General features: G+C 42.7%; 2 protein-coding genes across 3 annotated transcripts; both read right to left on the minus strand.

Moving 5' to 3' along the window:
• Positions 1–5,793, minus strand: zgc:109965 (Nicalin-1-like). The gene is made up of 16 exons (XM_062398107.1): positions 5,603–5,793; positions 5,144–5,303; positions 4,118–4,308; positions 3,726–3,870; positions 3,490–3,587; positions 3,334–3,411; positions 3,114–3,217; positions 2,494–2,582; positions 2,243–2,382; positions 1,975–2,153; positions 1,783–1,870; positions 1,602–1,640; positions 1,013–1,185; positions 881–934; positions 721–799; positions 1–604 (listed from the first exon to the last, which is right to left on the minus strand). The coding sequence occupies exons 2-16, from the start codon at positions 5,286–5,288 to the stop codon at positions 548–550; spliced, it is 1,659 nt and encodes a 552-aa protein (XP_062254091.1). The 5' UTR covers positions 5,289–5,303; positions 5,603–5,793; the 3' UTR covers positions 1–547.
• Positions 5,794–6,148: 355 nt separating this feature from the next.
• Positions 6,149–19,718, minus strand: fam219aa (family with sequence similarity 219 member Aa). Of its 2 annotated transcripts, none has more exons than XM_062398116.1 (6): positions 19,443–19,718; positions 13,917–14,013; positions 12,663–12,756; positions 11,642–11,722; positions 10,030–10,105; positions 6,149–9,612 (listed from the first exon to the last, which is right to left on the minus strand). In XM_062398116.1, exons 1-6 carry the CDS (start codon positions 19,500–19,502, stop codon positions 9,454–9,456), a joined length of 567 nt encoding a protein of 188 aa, XP_062254100.1. In that variant the 5' UTR covers positions 19,503–19,718; the 3' UTR covers positions 6,149–9,453. The 2 variants fall into 2 exon arrangements, with proteins under 2 accessions (XP_062254100.1, XP_062254110.1); XM_062398126.1 differs by having other exon boundaries at positions 10,051–10,105; positions 19,443–19,715.
• Positions 19,719–19,751: the final 33 nt, after the last annotated feature.

The raw sequence follows: 19,751 nt of genomic DNA on the forward strand, positions 1-19,751 counted from the left end.
AACTTTGTCTTTTATTTATTTAGTTTCAGTCTCCTTCAGACAACAAACTCTATAACTATTCCTACAAAAATGGTTCATATTACATTGGGTTTATGAATCAATCCTCTTTGAAACAACATACATTTTAAAAGACAATAAAGACTTTTCAGGATTTACACAGACTGTAAATGAAGACGGATCACAAATCTCCGCTTCCTCCCCCCGTCATGACATTTCAACTTGTTTTAAACCAAACTTACCAGAAATATGAACATACATCAGTTTGATAAGAACCAGCTAAAGTGACAGACACCATATTTGAGAAGCATTTATTTAACGTGTTCTTTTTAGTTCGGCCCCACTAACATGGAGGTGGGATTTATTGACCTACACCACAGCCAGCCACCAGGTGGGGATGGAAACGCTTTGGATTCACCTTCGGGAGGCAAGTGATGTCATCCATGTTTATGGTTGTGCCCATGATCACTCTAGAGTCTTCCCAGCCCGAAAAGCAGATTTCCCAAAATGTGCAGTTCGGATTTCATAGCCATTGTCATTTCTACAGGATTCACTGGCCCTTTGATTTCATTGTTGATTTCAGTTTTATGTAGAGATATTCAAAATTCTGAAAGAGAGCAAACACACGGTAAGAAAACAAAAGGTGATGTCCTGTTTGTGAGAAATAACTAAATCCTGTAATATAATATGAGGAGGCGTTACGAAAGGAGAACGCAGACAAACCTGTATTGCAAAGTAAACAATCCCCAGATAAGCAGCGATGCAGCCACCAAGGAAGAGGTCAAACGCTGCAGGTTTCACTCTGGGAGGGAAAAAGTGTCATTATCTAACTCGCGGATTAAAGAACTACATGCACAACAATGATTATAACACTGATATTCACCTGTACATCACTATTGGTTGGTCCATCTGATCAAAAAAGGTGATGTCAGGGTCTCTGTATGAGGAGGAGGAAATGTAGTTAACCATGGGCGGTGCAGTGAGTGTTGGGAGATACTATGTACTGTATGTTCACCTCCTGTCCTGTCGGAAGTTGTGTCTGTGGACCTGCTGCAGGTAGCGTTTAAATTCATGCTCCAGTGAGTTGACCAGAGAGACGTGACTGGGCTCCTTATCCAGTAGCTGGGTTGCCCGGGGGACAGAGGTCAGGAAGGACATCAGACTGGACATACGGCCGTCCTGAAAGTCCTGTGTCCAGGAGTTGGTAATAGATACACAGAGGGGATGGGGGGGGGGGGGGGGGGCAATACTTAGTGTGCAATCAAATTAAAATAACAGTGACCATATGCCAAAGTGCTCTTATGTTCCCCGTTCTAGTCAACTATAAAAGACTCAATCTGGAATTTATAGTACATTTGTGATTATGAGTGGAAATTATTCTCACGTCGTGCTGAGCCAAAATTACCAAACTACCTCCACTTTGGAGATTTTAAACCCTCTTGACATATTGTGGCTGTTTTATTTGAAGTTCCCAATCTTCAGTTGAGATCAAATTAACAGGCGTCTGGGCCTCTGAAGACACAAACACTGTGTAATGTCTGAGAGCAAACAGCAGAGGGCAACAGTTTCCTGCACAGAATGACGGGAACAACCAGGTTTCTTACCAGCGGGCCTTTGAAAATCTGCACATCCTTGGGTGAACCCTGGTGGAAGATAACCCACAACGGTCACACATGCTATACAAAATATATAATTATAATATAGTATAATTATAATAATAAGTTTCATCATATTATTACTATTTCGTGTGAATGATTTTGTACATGCACACATGAATGGACTTACTTTGTCAGAGAGATTGTACATATACTGAGCCAGAGCTTCTGCTATGATGATTCCATTGCGCTTCATTTTCCTGAAATCCACCTGTGACCTGTGAGAGGAGAGTCACATGTTCAGATGACAGCCAAGCTACAATGTGTCTCTTTAAATCATCAGAGTAACTCAAACAGATCAGAACCAGAGTTCAGCTCCTACATTGTGTCCAGCACTGAGCCCCGCTGCTCCGATTTGGAGTCGTCCAGGTGAGACAGAGTGAATCCAGGGATCCGGCGCAGGCTGTAGCGCTCGTGCTCCCAGGCCACTGTGGACTCCACCAGGTTGATCTTCTTATGGACCAAGCCCAGCTTCACCCAGGGGAATCTGGAGGAGACTACCTGCAGCAGAGACCACAAACTTCAGAGCATCAGGTCATCTGGACTAAAGAGACCTTAATGAGAATTCTTTTGCAGTATAAATATGTCACCTCTTCCAGGAGTTGCATGAAAGCGTGCATGGGAGTGTCGGGTTTAGGAGGCCGGGACACGTGCATGTACAGCTCATCAGCGTTGGCCAGTGTGTCCAAACACAGGACAAACGCCACGTTGTCATGAAGCAGGCTGGACTCTGGAGCGGACATGATTGGTTAAAAAAAATAACGCGGACAGTTCATGTTTAAATTCCTATAGTCACACACAGCTGCCTCTCAGTCAGGCGGTCACAAGGTCAAAAACTCACCTGCGTGGTCCAGATTCTCTTCAATCCACCTCTTTGTGCCGAGAAAGTTGTATTTTCCTCCTCCAGTCAGGGAGAACATTAGATTATATCTGAAACACCAAAAAACAATCAGAAGAGTTCATCGATCAATGTTTTTATACTTTATTGAGCCACTGTTACATTACCTTCACCAATTACATGGTGTGAGCTACTTTTTCAGATAATAAAGACAAGTCTTGAATTGTTTCGATCAGTATTCAGCCGAATGTACATTGACAACAGGTTTTAATATTCTAATGATACTATATGATTGCATAATTGGCATTAGCAGGTCATAAGTAGATCATATACTTAAGTAGTAGCAGCAATATCACACTGAAAAACTCATTAACAAATAAAAGTCCTGCGTACCTAAGTAAAAGTAAAAAAGCAGACAGTTCACTTAAAGAATTAAAAGTAAAAGTACTCATTATGTTGAAAAATGCTCCCTGTCAGCATTTTCTGAAGTTGTAAAAAATAGAAATCCTCAAGTAAACTACAAGTACATTGAATTTGTACAGGACATGAGTATTTGTACATTACAGCACTTCATATGTTGACCAAACTATATATATGTTTTGTTTGTTAAAATGAGAACTCACTGGGGTCTGGTGCTAGAGCTACTATAAAGTATCTGGAAGAGCCGTGCCAGCTCCAGCAGGATGGTGACCCCACTGCCATTAGAGTCCGCTCCATGAGACAACCACTGTGGTACACACAAACACACACATATACATGCATGAGCAATTTATTATTGTGTTAGTGCTCATATTTTAAATGATTTAACACGCTGGGACTATGGAAACTTTATATGTGACTCACCGGGGCCAGTCCATATGAATCATAGTGGGCAGTGATCACAATCGTTGGTACATCTTCCCCGGCTCCAGGAAGCACTCCCTGAAATACACGTCACCAGTTACACAGTGACCAACTGAGAATTAATCACAAACTGAATTCATCCGGTCCCACACTAACCTCCAGAGTGGTAATAGACGTGTCAGTTATGGGCTTGATGGGGGCGGTGTTGCTCACTAGGATCTGAAAGGCTGTAGCTGTGATCATACTCCGGAGGACTGAAAACATTGAAAACATACAGATCTAAATAGAATAGACATGATTGCTGCTTTTTTCTACTGCTATTCCAACTCCTTGTATCCTTTCTACAACTTTTAAATCTAAGTGTTTCTTTCACATCCTCTTTCTCGTCTTACCTCGGATCACTATAGATGAGGTCCGGGTGGCTGCGGCCTGCTTCACCTCCTCATACATGTACAGCAGCTGCTCATCCTCAAGCACCACATACACAGGCATGAGCGTCTCCGTCAGCAAGGTCTCACTCTCACTCACCATGAAGGACTGACGGAAGAAAAGAGACAAAGCAGTGGCATGAAAAAGTGATTTAATAGGAAGTGCCTGGCATCTTCCAGTGTATCCTGTTCTTTCATTTCCATAGCAATTGTTTGATGTTCCATAAACACTGCCTCAGCAGGCTATTACGTAATACCTTAGAGAACACATATGTTACCCAGAATCCTAAAAACTGTCTGGAAAAAATATGCTTTTTTGCTGTTCTGTCGCATATAGAACATTTTTTGAAATATACCTGAACAATGTCATGGGGGATACTGGACATGTTTCTGGGCAGCAGGATCAGTACGGCAGCAGCATTCTGTCTCTGGGCTTCCAGGTATCTTTCTGTGGTAAAGTCCGACACCTTCATGACGACACAGCGACGGGTCAGCACCGGCTCTTCGGCTGCACGTGCCTCCGCTACCACAATGGCTCCTCGGCAACCTCAGTGTATAACAAGGCCAACAATTTTAATTACAATTATACAAATTGTTTTATTATTAATTAATGTATTGTATTATTAGATTATTTAAACTGTAGCTTTTTACTCCGTTATATTTCAGAGGGAAATATTGTGTTCTTACTTATTCCTACTATTGAACAGCTATATTTATTCACTTTGCAGATCAGTCAGTTTAAAAATGTTCCTTACATGCTAATGCTTCAGGGAATAATAATCAGACAATATAATATATATATATATATCATATTTTACACTCTCTGACTGTAGGTTGATGAATATTTTAAGATTTAAGTACAACAGGGTATTTTTAAATTTACTCAGGTAAATGGTGTGAGTACTACTTTGTCTGCTCTCCTCCCTTTAAATGAATCCAATTTAAATTTGGATGCATTTTGTGTGTTCATAATTAAAGACCAATTAAGCCAATGCAGTTTACTGTCATCAGAATACTTTTAGAGCTGAGAACCAGTGGAAGAACTCAGATCTTCTACTTAGTTATGACTACCAGTTCAATGATATAACAAATATCAAATGGCTATATATGTAAACGAATAGGAAGTAAATTTATATTACTGTTGAATATCAAAAACAAAACTAAACTCTAAAGAGAAGAAGAACGGGTCTGTGCTACGCATTAGTATTTTTATTTTTCATCTTCTCTGTTATTTTCTCATTCTGGAAGTACAGGGTCACGGTGACTTAGATGAAAACACAAGCACCAAGTCATCTGAAGTTATTGCGAACTCAAAATGATGTGTAGTAGTTGAATGAAGGTAGTTACTTCTCCTTCCACTGGAGCTGAGTCTCTGAACCTACCGTGCTTCTGTTGGGACAAGTTGTACTGTTGCATCCTGTAGGCAGTGAACTCATAGGAGGACACAGCAGGAAGGGCAGAGCCATGCAGACCCTGGACACAGAGCAGCAGCACCACAGCGGCTACACCCGGCTCCTTCAGCAACATGATGTCGGTCTCAGACTATGAAGGGAGGTCGACGTTACACACACACACACGCATGGAAGAGCACAGCTCGTATTACATATAACAGGGTTTGGCACGACAAGATGGCAACAGGTTACTCCAAATCACTGTGGTATACAGTCAAAGAGCTGACACCATGGCATGATGCATTTCATCCTGACACGTACTAGATAGGAACCTAATCTCTGTCAACTTGAACTGCCAGTGGGTCACTCCCCCGCTGATACTCTCCACCTTTGACCCTGAACCCATCTATCACCAAGCCGCATCCTGTTGGGTGTTGAATTGTTCCTCACCTGTCTCCCTGCCGTCCTGTCTCATGAGCCTCCTTACTACACGTTCCTCAACTTCAGGGCAGGTCCTCGCAGCGTGAACTCACACTCCTGCAGCTACTGGGGTTTTCAAGGCGTCTAGGTAAGCCACCATCCACCATCTGCTCCTGAGGGATCAACTCAGAGCTAATCACAAGTGCCCAACCCCCCACACTCACTCACTATCACATTGTCTAAGTATATGGATCCCTCCTCTCCTCTCCTCTCCTGGGATGTTACACTCATTCACTTCACTCCAGCGGGTAGTAACACATAAACCAGGGGAAGGTCTGTGTGGGTGGCAGGCAAACTGTTTGGCACAGTAGCTATTTGTTTCATCTCCTGCAGGGACAACAGTCTGAAGCAGAATGAAGACGGGTTTGGTTTTGGTGCACTTGAATCTGACTGAGGCTGCAGAGGCTTCACCTCCTCATCAGTCTTTTTATTGGTGGAAAAAAGATTAGCTGTTTATGGTCTCGAGCCCCCAAAAAAGGTACAGTTAATTTACAGAAGCATGTGGAAACAACAAAATTCAGATATCTAATATTTATTATTTGTCATTTGTTGCACTATACACAGAACTTTGAACACTGTTAAAACCTAAATGGAACCAGTACACAGTCATCATAATAAAACATCTGGCAAATAAAAAGCATTTGTTTGTATATGGATTATTTCCCATACATGGATAAATAAATGAAAACACACGCAACTGCAAATAAATAGCTTGTTACAATGCATTACTTTAGTGTCCAAATCTCAGGAGATTAGTGAAGCTGCACCCCAAAGGGCCACGACGCCGGGCAGGAGTATAGTGCACACAACCTGTGTGAGTGAATGACGTTGATGAATAAAATTAACGAAGCACCATAATCAGTCACAGTCAGTACCTCATCATTGTTAATATTGTACTGTAGTGAATACAGCCACTGCTCTAACACACACACCTCAGCTGGAGGTGTTGGTGACACATCACCTGAACTACTGCACCGTTCTTATGACATTATCTACACATATGGCACCTTGTATGAAAGGACAACAAACATGTTTGTGTACTTTTGTAAATCAAATCACTATCAGCGGTTCCTCTCTTTTCCACACATCCGTCTGTTCATACATCACACACTGAACCTTCACTCAATGAATCATGAAATCGTTGAACACATGGAGAAGGGCATCAGTTATAGAAGATGTGAGGTTTCCCAAAAACACCATCAGATATCAAAACACATTGCTAGAAATGAGATTGCGCTGTAGATGCGGACACAATGTAAGATGCCATGTAAACCCATAAACACAAAACACTGCACATGACCGTTGAGGAAATAACTTGGACCAGTGTAAAGTGCACACTTGCCTACAACTGTAGTTTGGTCAGGGGCACTGTTGTCAAAACTAATTTGTTTTGAATTGAAATGGCGGGGGGTGCGGTGGTTAGCATTTACTGCGTGCATGTAGTCTGCTTGGGTCCCCCCCCCACAACAGAGCCGGCATCAATGATCACACATCATGTGATTTTGTTAGATTCAATATGAAAAGGAGGTGCTGGGGTAAAGGCAGGTTGTGAAGTGTCTTAAATAGAGTGCACAACATGAGCTATGCTGATTGAATGAAAAGGAGCCAACAGCTGATGTGGGTGCTGTGAATAAGATCTGCTGCCGTCAGCTTTCATACTGGATTGTGGCTCAACTACTAGTGACCTGCCTCAACTAACGCTGGATAAAAGATAAATAGATAAAATCTTGGGGATCAAATTAAATCATGTTTTTTGTTCAGGAGTCATAATAGCTGAATTATGCAGCGGAAAAACTAAAATATGTAAACATTTTGGGAAACCCACTTCCACTGAGCAGACTCACATGCAATGTACTAAAGAACAGCCGACTGATCTGAGAGCTCCAGATATGTCTTCAGAATGATGTAAACATGACGGGGAACAAACGGTGCGCATTCAGTACTTCTATACAGCAAGGACTACTTCCTTTTCAACATAATGGAGAACACCCATTGGCATAAAGCATTGACAATACACAGCTGTGTCAGGTGCTACATATACACTTTTTGTCCCCGGAAAAATGTTGTTTTTCGACCTCGAGGAGGAGTACGCGTGAATATACAAACATACAAAACAAATACACTTAAAACAGAACTTAAAAGAAAGGAAAGCTTTTCAAAATTCCCTTCGTATGTCCCCAAAAAAAATCCCATTTCATTTCCATCCAGGCGACATGAAATCCCTTTGTACACATTCTCATGTATGTGTATCATGTATGATCAAAAATCCAACAGCTCTCAGTGTATCTGCACATTATCTCAAGTCTTTTATACGTTAACGGATTCCCTTACGTAATTTAAATTCGCTAGTGTGGCAACTGCTTCTGCGAACATCTAAACATCCTCTCATGTCGGGACAACCAACAGCAAGTACACACAAAGTCATGAGCTGTTCCTGCCACGGACTTTAAAATCACTACATCTACTGAACCTACAGTTGGTAAACCTAAATATTACCAAGTGCACCTCACATAAAGTCTCATCAGCACAAGGACGTGTGTGGGGGGTCAATAAAAATGGTGGAATTATGTGCACAGGCTGCTTATTAGACTATAGTGTTAACAGGCAACATGCATAAACTATGTGCTTTTAGCTTCTTTGAACTGAATAGGGAACAGTTAAGCAGTACGACCTTGGTTAAACATTCAAAACATTTAGAAAATAAATCTGGCATTAGTATTTCAATGTTGTGAATGGGGCAGCTTGGTGTTCACACGGGGGAAGGCTCTGGGTTTGAACCCCAGTTCGACCATGGCCTGGCCCGTGGGTTGATGGCTCGTTCTCCCCATTCCTGCCTAGGCATTCACCGACTTCTCCCCACAGTCCAAAGACATGTAGGGAACTGGCAACACGTAGTTGTGAGCGAATGCTTGTTTGGCCTGTGATAGAACCCTCACCTTAAAAAGCCTGGTCACACATACACAAATGTTTCAGTGGCGAACCCTTGCTTCCGAGGCGAATCGTAGTGTGGCCTCTTGTGAAGTTCAACCTTGGTGAACTTCGACCCGCGTTATTCACTTTGCAACCGTGTATGTGTGACCAGGCCCTAACTCTCAATGATAAACAGTGTGGTTTATGGATGGATTGATGTTCTGATTGTAAGTGTTTGTAACTTAAAGGTTTAGCACTACTTTCCTGGACATAACCAGACAAACCAATTTCATATTTCAAGTCTGACACATACGCACAGGCAGACAAATCAGACTGGCAAAAAGAAATGATGTGAAAAAAAACAAAAAAACAATGGCCACAACATCCGCTCTCTTCCCGTCCATTAATCTCACCATCAAGGACGCACACGCAGAAACAAACTACTTTCGGTGGGTGGCTGCACTACCAATGACGACACCTCATCACCATTACATGCATTTGGTAGAGTTCCTGTCATCCCATTCTTTTTTTGTTTGTCCCTCTTCCTTCATCGTCCTCATGAAAGAAAATATCCACAAGCATGACATGGAGGTCGAACGAAGGAGAAGCAAAAGTAAAAAACGTCGTCACTAGAGGTAAAGTTTCTGCCATCAGTCGAGTCCCCGCAACTACGCAGAAGTGAAACGCACAGATCCAACCATAGGAGGAAGGTGCACAGATACTGTACATTTTCTCAAGACTTCACCTACTGTATATCCTTTTCTTCTTATTTTAGCATTTATAAACCCTCGTTTTTTTTCCCTTTGTGCCATGGCAAGCTGATAGTTTGTCACTCTGCTCAATAGTTGGCCTCGGTGCAGGTGGCAGGCAGGAGATCTTTTTTTTTTGGGGGGGTGGGGGGCGAAATGGTGCTACTGGATTTGACAGGCTGTGGAGGAAGCAGCCTGGCAGCACATGCAGGTGGGGTTCACTGCTTTAGGGGGGATCAGATCCAGGTCCTCGTCGTCCGGGATCTCATCGAGCCGGTAGCCGTCCTTCAGGAGCTGGATGTTCAGGTCCTGGTTGATCTGCTGCAGAAGCCATAAAGAGAAGATGTCAGAAGAACTTCTGGACAAATTCTAAGGCTTGGATTGACCTTTTGTTGCTGATTTATATTTTTCTGTTTGGGTGATCCAAATGAATCACATTTTTACAGAAACAGAACGCAGCCACATAAGAGACAAACAGGTCTTAGGTGGTAATGGTGGAAAAAAAAACGAACATAAGATACTCCAAGTGGAAGACATGAACGGGGATCAACCTGTGTGATGAGAAATGGGAATATATCATTACAGACAACAGTTGTGTGAATGCTGGGCAGAGCCTGTACATTTGTTTTTTTCAATGGGTGCACATATACCTGGTGTGAACATGGGACTGGGTGATCGGGTGGTGACACTGGTGGGGTGAAGCTGTATAGACTATCAATATAACGTGTGTATAGATACCTGGTCCCTCAGACATCTCACCTCGGCTGAGGAGTATCCTGATGAGGAGTATCTGGACATGTCAAAGTCATCATCACTGAAAGACAAGACGAGGCGTTGGGAGTGAGACACAGGAGACGAAGGGTGTGAGCGACATTAACACACAGTGAAATGATGGTCTGAATCTTTATAATGGTAGGTTAGCAATTCAATAATACAAATACAAACTTATTGCATGAGTTTTAAAGCACCAATGTGTACGATATATTGACATCTAGCTGTGAGGTTGCAGATTGCAACCAACCAACTTAAGACCCCTCCTGTCACCCTCCCCTTTTAAGCATGTAGGAGAGCTAACAGTGATCTCTCCAGAAGTGTTTGGTTTGTCCATTGTGGGCTACTGTAGAAACATGGCAGAGCAACACAGGAGGCTCTGTGGAAGAGGACCTGCTCCTGATAGAGACATGAAGGGCTCATCAAAAACCCAATTCTATCAGGTTATAACAGAGTATTGGGGACACTCAAACAACCAAACGGAGAGTTTTGAGAATTTCCTTTTGATCATATGTCATAATATTACGAGAATAAAGTCGAAATTGTCCAAAATCCAAGTGTCATTTTAGAATGTGAATATCAGAGGATCAGACTGTTGCCTGCCTGAAAATGAAGATTCTGGGAAATCTGGTAAGTCATTCCTCAGTATTGGTTTCAAAATAAAAAGATTCATTAATCTTCATTCAGCCCCACATTATCATAAGCATCAGGACTTTAAAAAAAGATTGTGGGAGAAACAGAGTCTAGTCTGAAACAAGAAACACACTTACGGGTTAAAGCTGTTCCCCTTTAAAAGAACAAGTACTAGCCAACAGTTGCAGCTCGCCTTTGCAGATAGGGCAATTATAAAACATGTAGAGTTGACATTTCCGAGGTAGTGATATTTCATTATAACCCATGGAGACAATCTGCTGCAGTGTCAAAAAGTCTGTCTCTCGAAATGAACGGACATGCAGCAGAAGCACAGACACCAACAGCTTTTGGAAATGCACTTCTATCTGAGGAGCAGCAACATCATGTTAACACAGCTAACAGGCTTTTCCATTAAATGACTAATCTTCTGTAAAACAAACAGAACAGAGAGACACTTTGCCGAGGGGCATGCACGTGAATCTCAAATGCGGACAATACACAAATGGGTTTCCTGTTTTCGCGGTGAGCCACAGAGCTCGTCAGTGGGTGTACACCGTGTGATGCAACACATGATGTAAGCTTGGTCGTCTTCCAGAGCGCTCATTGCACATGAGACAGTTTCCCCCATGTCGCAGCGCTGGGAGGGCACAAAGGGTGGGACTCATCTGTGTGAAACGCAGACCCGCTGGTACGCTCCCTCTGAGCCGCTTTCCCCTGTCACAACACTCACCCCGCTATACACTAATCCTGAGCCCTGGGAGAGGCTTTACCCCCCTTTTTTTTTTCTTCTGCTATGAAGTCTCTTAAAATTGCTCTATGGATTAATGTACCATCATGACAGAGTCAGTCCAATAAGCACTTTCTACCCTTTTTCTCTTCTCTGGGGTCGGACGGAAAAGAGTGCACCTTTACTGTGATAGAAAATTGATGTGACAAAACAATGTACCTGTCAGTGTCCAGTGCTACCAGGGGCTTCTCATCCGGGCTCTGGTCTAGAGAGGAGTAACCTTTGTTGGGCACCACCAACCTGAAAGAGAGCACAGAAGACAAGAGAAGCCTTGATAAAATATTCATCACTCAAATGAGACATACACTCTCTTACTGAAACACCCTGACAAATAACTGAACTGTTAAACCCCTATCCACTAGTCAAAAACCCAATAACACCCAGTAACATCCGGCTTATGTCTGCAATGGGAATGGATACCATCAGCGTTCAATCCTGAGTGAAATGACTCTGCAGAAGACAAAAGTTTTATTCGGCTCCAATCGACACATGACGGCCAGCTGCTAATTTGACTTGACAGTGAGGGGAGACAGCGCCTCAGATTTCTGGTTGTTTTTTTTGTTTTGAAAACCTGCGGATATAGGTTAATCTAGTTGTAAAAGAGGTGTAATAGATCAGTAGTTTTACCCAAAACAGGATATTTGTCTTAAGATTCATGCTGCTCTCTGTTGAAAGTCACAAGACCCCAAAAATTGGGGCTAATCTGTGGCCGTCAGACTGTAGACGTTCCGAGATTATCTTCCTGCCTCAGAGACTCAGGGTTCAGAGCAGTTGGTAGCCTTTCTTGTATTTGCCCTGATCCACTGTGGAGTGGGATTAGACAGATGAGTCAGTTGTCAATACAGTGGGTCGCAGAGAGTTTAAGCTCAGAGCTTAGACTGTTTTATCAGTGTTTATTCCCCCCTATTCCGCCCCCTCCCCCCCAAAAGAGAAACATTAAATTTCTCTTTTATAAAAAGATTAAAATGTTTGTGTTTGGTTGGAACATTAGGAAGTCTGATGGTGTTTATCTGCAGGCAGTGCAGACCAAGTCTTTTGCATTTCAGTCAGTTGTGGTACTTTGCACTGAATGCTGAGTAGCAGACAAAAACACATCAAGCTTTGGGTGGTGATTGATGTATTTGTGGTTGAGTCGGTTGACATGGAACAGGGGAAACAAACAGGCGGTGGAAGCTGTTACCTTGTCCTGGAATTCTTCTTGGGTTGTTGATTGACAGGACTTCCCACGGTGCCATTCTTCACTGATCCCTTCCTGGCGAGGTCCCTCTGTTTCTCTGGGCAGCCACAGGATGGGACATCATCAGTAAATACATCAATCAGTGAACCTCAACTTAATGACCATGAATGACAGATTTGTATGAGTTTGTGTCACAATTATGGAGATCATTTTTCTGCAGCCATTGTAAACTTCATGGATCATTTATACCACTGCCGTCGACACATAAAGCCTTTGTTACATATTGTCTATGCACTATTTACTTGGGTAAAGAATATTATAGAAGTGGCTGGCTCAATGCCCCTCATATACATATTCTTCATGATTCCAACACCCAGAAGAGGGTTAGAAGATCAGAGATAGGCAGGGGACTGGTTCGTTCAAAGTCACCAATCGAAGGAGGAGAGCGTCAGCAACTTGACGAGCGAGCAAATGTCAGGCGGTGTTGAGCGGTTATGAGCACAAAGGGAAGGGAAGGCGAGTTCATGCTGCTCTCAGCCCCGTGCTCATGGAGTCGTAGCTGTGCACACGGAGAAGACAGAGCTAACTGGCGAGTATGGTATTACGCCTGTGGATACTGGGCAGTGCAGTTGTTTCACATGCATGGGCATGACATTTTTACGTTAGTTTTTTTGACATTTTGAGGTAAACAAACCACCACAATGTTCTAATCTTTTGGTTTCTTACTTTAAGCTATATCAGACGATGGATATTATGTCTGTGATAAATGTAAGCAATATGAGGAACATTTCTGTGTACAAGGTACGTGTATCTCAACACTTATATATATGGAGTATGATGGCCAATCAGCCTTGGTGGGGGCCTGTTCTCTCTGAGTTCCATTCTAGTTTTAGCTTTTGAGATATTGACTGGTGCATTTGAGGTAGGAACATTGTTCACAGAACCCCAGGGACTAAATAGAGACGAGGAATCATTTCACAATGTGGCGGCTGCACAATAAAAGAGGCAGATAAGAAATGTTCTGACACCTAATAATAGAAATAAATAATCCTTGTGGAAATATCATACAACACCCGCTTTCTGCTTATTTGGACCATGAATTGGTGCAGTACAGCAATATTGTATTAGCCAATTTCCCTGGTGTGTTGAATGCTTTCCATTTCTCAAGGGGTTGTTGATTCTTGGACTGAACTGCTCACTGTAAAACCTTTACATATATCTCATGTATTGCTTTGCAGTGTGTGTTGGTGGAGATACCTATTTGGACTTGCAGTGGTGACGGTTTGTAGTTCATGGTCACAGTCTCTCCCTTGGTGTCAGGCATCGTCTCAGAGGCGGAGGATGCTGCTGGGTCCTAGGAGGAGAAACACACAGTCCCCTGCATGTTACCATTATGAGTTGGCATAAAGTGACACTTTCTGCCCCCTGGTCACTAAGGTCATTCTCACAGCTGCGCCTGACTGTCCCCCTTTAAGACTCAAAGCTAAAGTAGACAAACTTTTCTCTGTTGCTGCCTCCCAGCTCTGGAATAGTTTTCCTTTCAATCTCAGGTCCTTTATTATGAATGGATCTGTGGCCGAAACAAGCACGGAACAATAAGTGGATACTGAACTTTAAAAGTATGGTCAAGCAATTTAACTTTGTCTGTCTCTTTAATTTATCTTCTATGCTTCCCGTTGCCATGGTTGTCAAGCACTTTGGTTCAACTCCTGATGTTTGTAATGCTTAATAATAAATAAATCTTACAGGACTTGACATTAGTGTTCACAGACCGGCAGTCGTCGCTGTGTCAGTGCTGCACATTTTGCTAATTCTGGAGCTGACAGGGATTAAACTTGTTTTCTAGGAACACACTTCCAATTAACTTATGCCATTCTTCTTTTGGGCATGTGAAATTGAAAGCAGTCCTAAGGGCACACCCAACTCCGTACTGAACGCAGCCCTTCAATTTATCACAAGGCTACAGGCCCACATCCCCATGAAACTCTGTGGGGTTCTTTTTAGAGCCTGCTTGGGTCCTATACCCAAGCGAGATTTTCTATGACTACAGGCTACTATAGCTGCCTACTTTGCAGCATCAATAGGCCTGAGTGTTCTGCTTATGTTGCTGGTCCTGCCTCTTTTATGTGCTAGCGGTGATGCCATAGGGAGGAGGCATGGGAGAACAGAGGGGGTTGCTGTTGGAGCCACGGTTTCCCCAGATTGAGAGAGGAGAGCTGAACGCTGCTGAGCCTGTTCTGCTGACAGAGCTCCACATTATGTTGGTCCTACAGGCCGTCCCTTGTTGCACTCAGGGACTCCACGAGCCACATGGGCGAAGGTGAGCAGGCATTTGGCCTTTAAACAAATCTGTAGTCACTCAAAAGGAACAACTGCTATTTTGGAAGGACGCATATGAAAATCAAATAACTGGAGCCAAACCCACCTTGTACAGTCAAAGTATCAAAAAGCTGTTTTATATTAAGATGAAGTGTATCGTTTAATCACTTGAACGAAATAAAATCGCAGTGTTAGACCTAAGAGGTGAGTTTGTAGTTCCTGAAAAAAATTTTTTAAACCAAAGTGCCTTCGATGATTGTGGCAGGTGATTATAAAGTAAATAGATTATTTATCCAGGCACAGATATTTCTCAACCTATTTTATCAATACCTTTTCATATTATTATTGAGAAATTCTTCAGGAATGCAGGCCAATTTTACGTGACCAATAGAGCTTATCCAATACTGACGGCGAGAAGCTTATTTTGCTTACTGATTTTCATGTAATGCATTTAAAAACAAGCTGTTAGTGTCAAAAGTTGGTAAAACTGCAGCAAAGTATTACATATTTACATTCATGTAAAGTTTAGTTAATGCATAACGCAGAGTTGGATTATTGTCATCATAGCAAAAGGTTGATATCTTGATCTAGATGTTTTGAGGTGTTTGACCTTTATTGATGAGACAGTATGAAATGGGGAGAGAGAGCAGGAAAGACACCCGGCAAAGAGCCGAGTCAGACATCTGAAACGGCCCCCCTCGCAAAAAAGTTGACATCTTATAAATGTTTCTCAGCAGCCAATCATTATTATCCATCTCTTTTCTTGAAAGAAAATGTCTCAAAGTACATCTCTCCCAATTTGCTCAACAGTCCCCTTATGAAACCATCAATCCCCTGGAATCTTTTTATTTGGATTCAAACCAATTTCCAAACACTCAGACATATCAGTCCTCTAAACCTGCCTTGTTATTGTTCCGTCAAGATCCATGGATTCATTTCTGAGAAGTCTTAAAAAAAAAGGTCCAAAAACACCCTGTCTCATGATTTTAAAAGAAGTTATTGAGTCCTGATCTTTGTCAAACGTTAATAAGTTCTTCGATGGTGCATGTCCCACCCTTCCACCAAGTGTCAATAAAATCGGTTCAGTAGTTTTAGCATAATCCTGCTCATAGCAAAGAAGACTTCTTGGTGGAAGTAACTAGTGATAAAGGGTAAACTGTAAGTTTGTATTATTAATGCAGTCTACTGCATCCAAATATACCTTCAATGCATACAACGGCCTCAAGGTGATGAAGCATTGTTCACTTGGACGGAATAATTAATGATAGCTGCAACAGTGGAGACAGTACCAGCAGTAGCTCTGAAAGCACAGCACGCAGACCAAGTATTCCCACTGTTACAAGCAAAAACGTTTGCTTGGAACGCTTTCTGTTCTGAGACAGACCTTCCCTCGCATTACAAGACTTACCCACAAGCCTCCCTTTCTACCACAGACAGATCCAGTAATGAGACAAGGTCATATCGTCTGTCAGATAAATCCCTTTGATTTCCTTTCAGAAAAGCTTGAAGTGAATAATGAAAGAGATTCCGTACTAAAGCTGTTTGGTGATAGAATTCCATGATGGTTTCTTGAGCAATCATTGACAACAAGTAGCAGGTAGGCTAAACTCCTCTTGAGGTACAAAAGCTTACACTATATTAGTAGAGATGTTCCGATACCGATACCTCGATTGGAAATGGCTCCAATACTGAAAAAATGGCGGGGTTGACATCGGCGAGTAGGAAAATTCATATTCCAGTACAATACCAAATCTTTAAAGTATATTAGTTTCAACCAAATAAAACTGCGCTTTTATTTAGCCAGAGCAAGCTAAATTTCAGTAATTTTGCAATATTTCATGCTGGAAACTCCCACAAATAAAATGGATGTGTAGCACTTGCAAGACGGTTTCACAATTAATATTGTGTATTCTTGACTTATTTATTCTTGTTCTTTTCCAGTGACTTTTCAAAGGGTTTAACCTGAGCCAGGCCATACAACAATTGTTACGATCATCACATCCATACTGGGTTAGTAGCATACAACTGTTAAAATATGTTATTTAGGGTGCTATTTTTTTTTTTTATTGGAATCGGTATCAGAAAGGGAAAAGCGGTGTCGGACCATCTCTATATAGTCTGAAGTTTTGCCTTAATAAATGCTCCCAATGGCGGATCCGTGAGAGGTAAATCCTTATTGGCCTATGTAACATCGTCATTTTGGGTCATCTAACAGGTAAAAGCATTGTACAAAGTCAACAAGGTCACTTCAAACTTACGTTACATTATGAGCCCACAGATTCCTGAGAGAGCATGTGCCGATGGTCCCTTACAGATCAGCTTGAACTCTGACAATGGGGGCGACACACGTTTTTATGTCATAAATGGAAAACATGACCTGTCGCCCTGACCTTCAGTTTGTAATAATGTATACCTGCACTCAGCTAAGGTCATCGCTCCTCACACATTCACACACACACACATACAATGTATATACCCATCCATGCATCACTTCCATCAGCTTGTCCTCTTGTTAGAAACTGCTTTACTGCCTCTGATGATGAAGAGCCACAAGGTTGCTGACTCGGCACAGACACAGAGCCACTGGTGGGATTATACAGTACACCACTGGCCAATAGCAGGGATGACTGATACATCAGGTGACCATTAAAACCGTAGCATGTTATTCATATGAATAATAATGGATGCCACACTGGAACCTTGAAATGTTTCAAGGTAAACTGCCATACTTAGATTCGACCAAAAGTAGTCATTCTCTGAAATAATATTTCAGTTAAGGTCTAATTCAAAATAATTTACACTCTTATATATAACCACACTTAATTTCATTTTATTTTATTTTTAAAACTTTATTCTTGTATATCAATTTATGTATTTGATCTTGATATATATATATATATGTTGTCAAGTTCCATAAGGAGGGTTTCATGGGTTTCTACTAACTTCTACACTTTTTTTGAGAAGGACTAAAAGCTTAAGCTTGTCAACTGCTACAAAAGTAAAATGCAACAATATTGCTGTTATTATTTAACATTAGTAAGCTTTAAACATGTTTCGTTGGTCATAGACAACCATTGACATCACAAAATTCCTTAATAAGCCGTTTTTCTGCGAAAAAATTCAATCTCAACAAGGAGCCTGCAGGTGCCCAGTGAATTGTGGTTTAGGAATCACAATGAAGTTATTAGCATTGAAACGCACGGTCGTGTGAGCCACAGCAACTGTAATGCCGACACAATCAGATACGGTGCAGACGTACAAGCGAGGGGCCGTTCCAGGGGCTGGACGTGCAGGAGATAAGAGGAAACCCTGACGGGGCCTGCGGTGCTGTTTGACTCTCACAGGCCATTATGGTTACGAGGTGGAAAAATAAACTGTATAGTTGTCAGACGTAATCCAACTAGGTCAGCTAGTGGATTCAATTCCTTAGAATCTCGCTGAATGAAATGCGAGCTGATCCAATCTTCGTGGTGAGGGAGAGAGAGCGATTGCTGATGTCTTTACCAAACACTGGGGGACTTTCTGTGTGGGACAAAGTGGGTTCTGGGATTGCTGCAGGAGTTTTAGCCTCGGGGGTCATTGTGCTTTTGCCAACCCCCCCCCCCCCCCCCCCCCCCCCCCCCAATTAAAAGAAGGATATCTGCTTGAGAATGCTTTGTTAGAAGTGTGGAGAATGAGGCCGGCTTTGGTTGAATACTGCTGGAATAAAACCTCAAAGTCAATTCTAAATGTGGGGAATATGGGTATCATTGGCAACAACAGCAATTCAGAACTCGTGCAAGGTATGGTTTATTCGCATAATGGCAATCAGACACAAGAGAAGGTCCCAGTAGTTGAAAACACATCCATGGATTCTCATTCCACTAGCAGGTCAGACACTCGCCTTGTGATAAATGATAGAGGGATGAGACTTTCCTCCGACTGGGCCTCAGCATCACCATCATCACCATCCTCCTCCTCCTCAGGGCTGCACTCTGCAGTACGGTGAGGACACAGTGGGGCTTCTATTCACGCGATCCTCTGCACTCACACGTCCCAGCCCACACGTCACCACATGACGGAATGAAAACACTGGCCTCGGTCACTTATTGATGTGGACGGGCGCAGATACCGACGTGTTTTTTTGATATATACTATATTCAAAGAGCACGGTTTTATTCAAGTGCATTACATGAATGGCGATGTTATGCGTTGGTTATTACGAGGGGTTATTTGTATTTGTCGGTTTTATAGGGAGGGGTGTATCCGCCGCCATCCTCTCATCTGTACATAATCGACGTACACCCATCCCAAGGATCCAGCTTGTCCTACACAGATCCGCCAGCTCTCACACGCAGATTATGTCACACAGCTGTCGCGATGCAACACACGGGCCACATAGAAACAACACAAATCCCAGTCGGCATCAAACAACAGACAACGATCAGCTCATATTGTGTATGTCTCGCGTCTCTCGTCTCTTACCAGTGGCTGTGTCTCCCCGTTCACTGGAGGCACTTGGAACCTGTCGATTTCCTCCATCATTTTGGCGACGTGTACTGGGAGCGACGCAGCGGGTTCGTGGAGCGAAACGGCGCCTCGTGTCCTGTCGGGTGTCCCGGGGTGTGATGCTCGGCCGTCGGGTTATCCGTGGTGTCTCAGCATGGTAGCGGCTCGTTTTCCTCCATCCTGGCCACACAGAGGTGACTCGACAGCAAAAAACAGCAGCGCCGCCCCACTTCCGGGTCTATGGATTATTCATGACGGGTTCGCCCAATCACAGCCGAGACATTA

Source organism: Platichthys flesus, chromosome 2 (assembly GCF_949316205.1).
Source record: "Platichthys flesus chromosome 2, fPlaFle2.1, whole genome shotgun sequence".
NCBI classification, from domain to species: Eukaryota; Metazoa; Chordata; class Actinopteri; order Pleuronectiformes; family Pleuronectidae; genus Platichthys; species Platichthys flesus.

What these genes read in the sequence shown, in the direction of transcription:
- zgc:109965 (XM_062398107.1), bottom strand. Translation starts at nt 5,288, where the DNA reads ATGTTGCTGAAGGAGCCGGGTGTAGCCGCTGTGGTGCTGCTGCTCTGT. An exon ending in CTTGTCCCAACAGAAGCACG is followed by an intron (nt 4,309 to 5,143) that starts GTAGGTTCAGAG and finishes TTATACACTGAG; the next exon opens with GTTGCCGAGGAGCCATTGTG. An exon ending in GGCTCAGTGCTGGACACAAT is followed by an intron (nt 1,871 to 1,974) that starts GTAGGAGCTGAA and finishes CTCCTCTCACAG; the next exon opens with GTCACAGGTGGATTTCAGGA.
- fam219aa (XM_062398116.1), bottom strand. Translation starts at nt 19,502, where the DNA reads ATGATGGAGGAAATCGACAGGTTCCAAGTGCCTCCAGTGAACGGGGAG. An exon ending in ACCACTGCAAGTCCAAATAG is followed by an intron (nt 12,757 to 13,916) that starts GTATCTCCACCA and finishes GTGGCTGCCCAG; the next exon opens with AGAAACAGAGGGACCTCGCC. An exon ending in AAGAAGAATTCCAGGACAAG is followed by an intron (nt 11,723 to 12,662) that starts GTAACAGCTTCC and finishes GCTCTCTTTCAG; the next exon opens with GTTGGTGGTGCCCAACAAAG.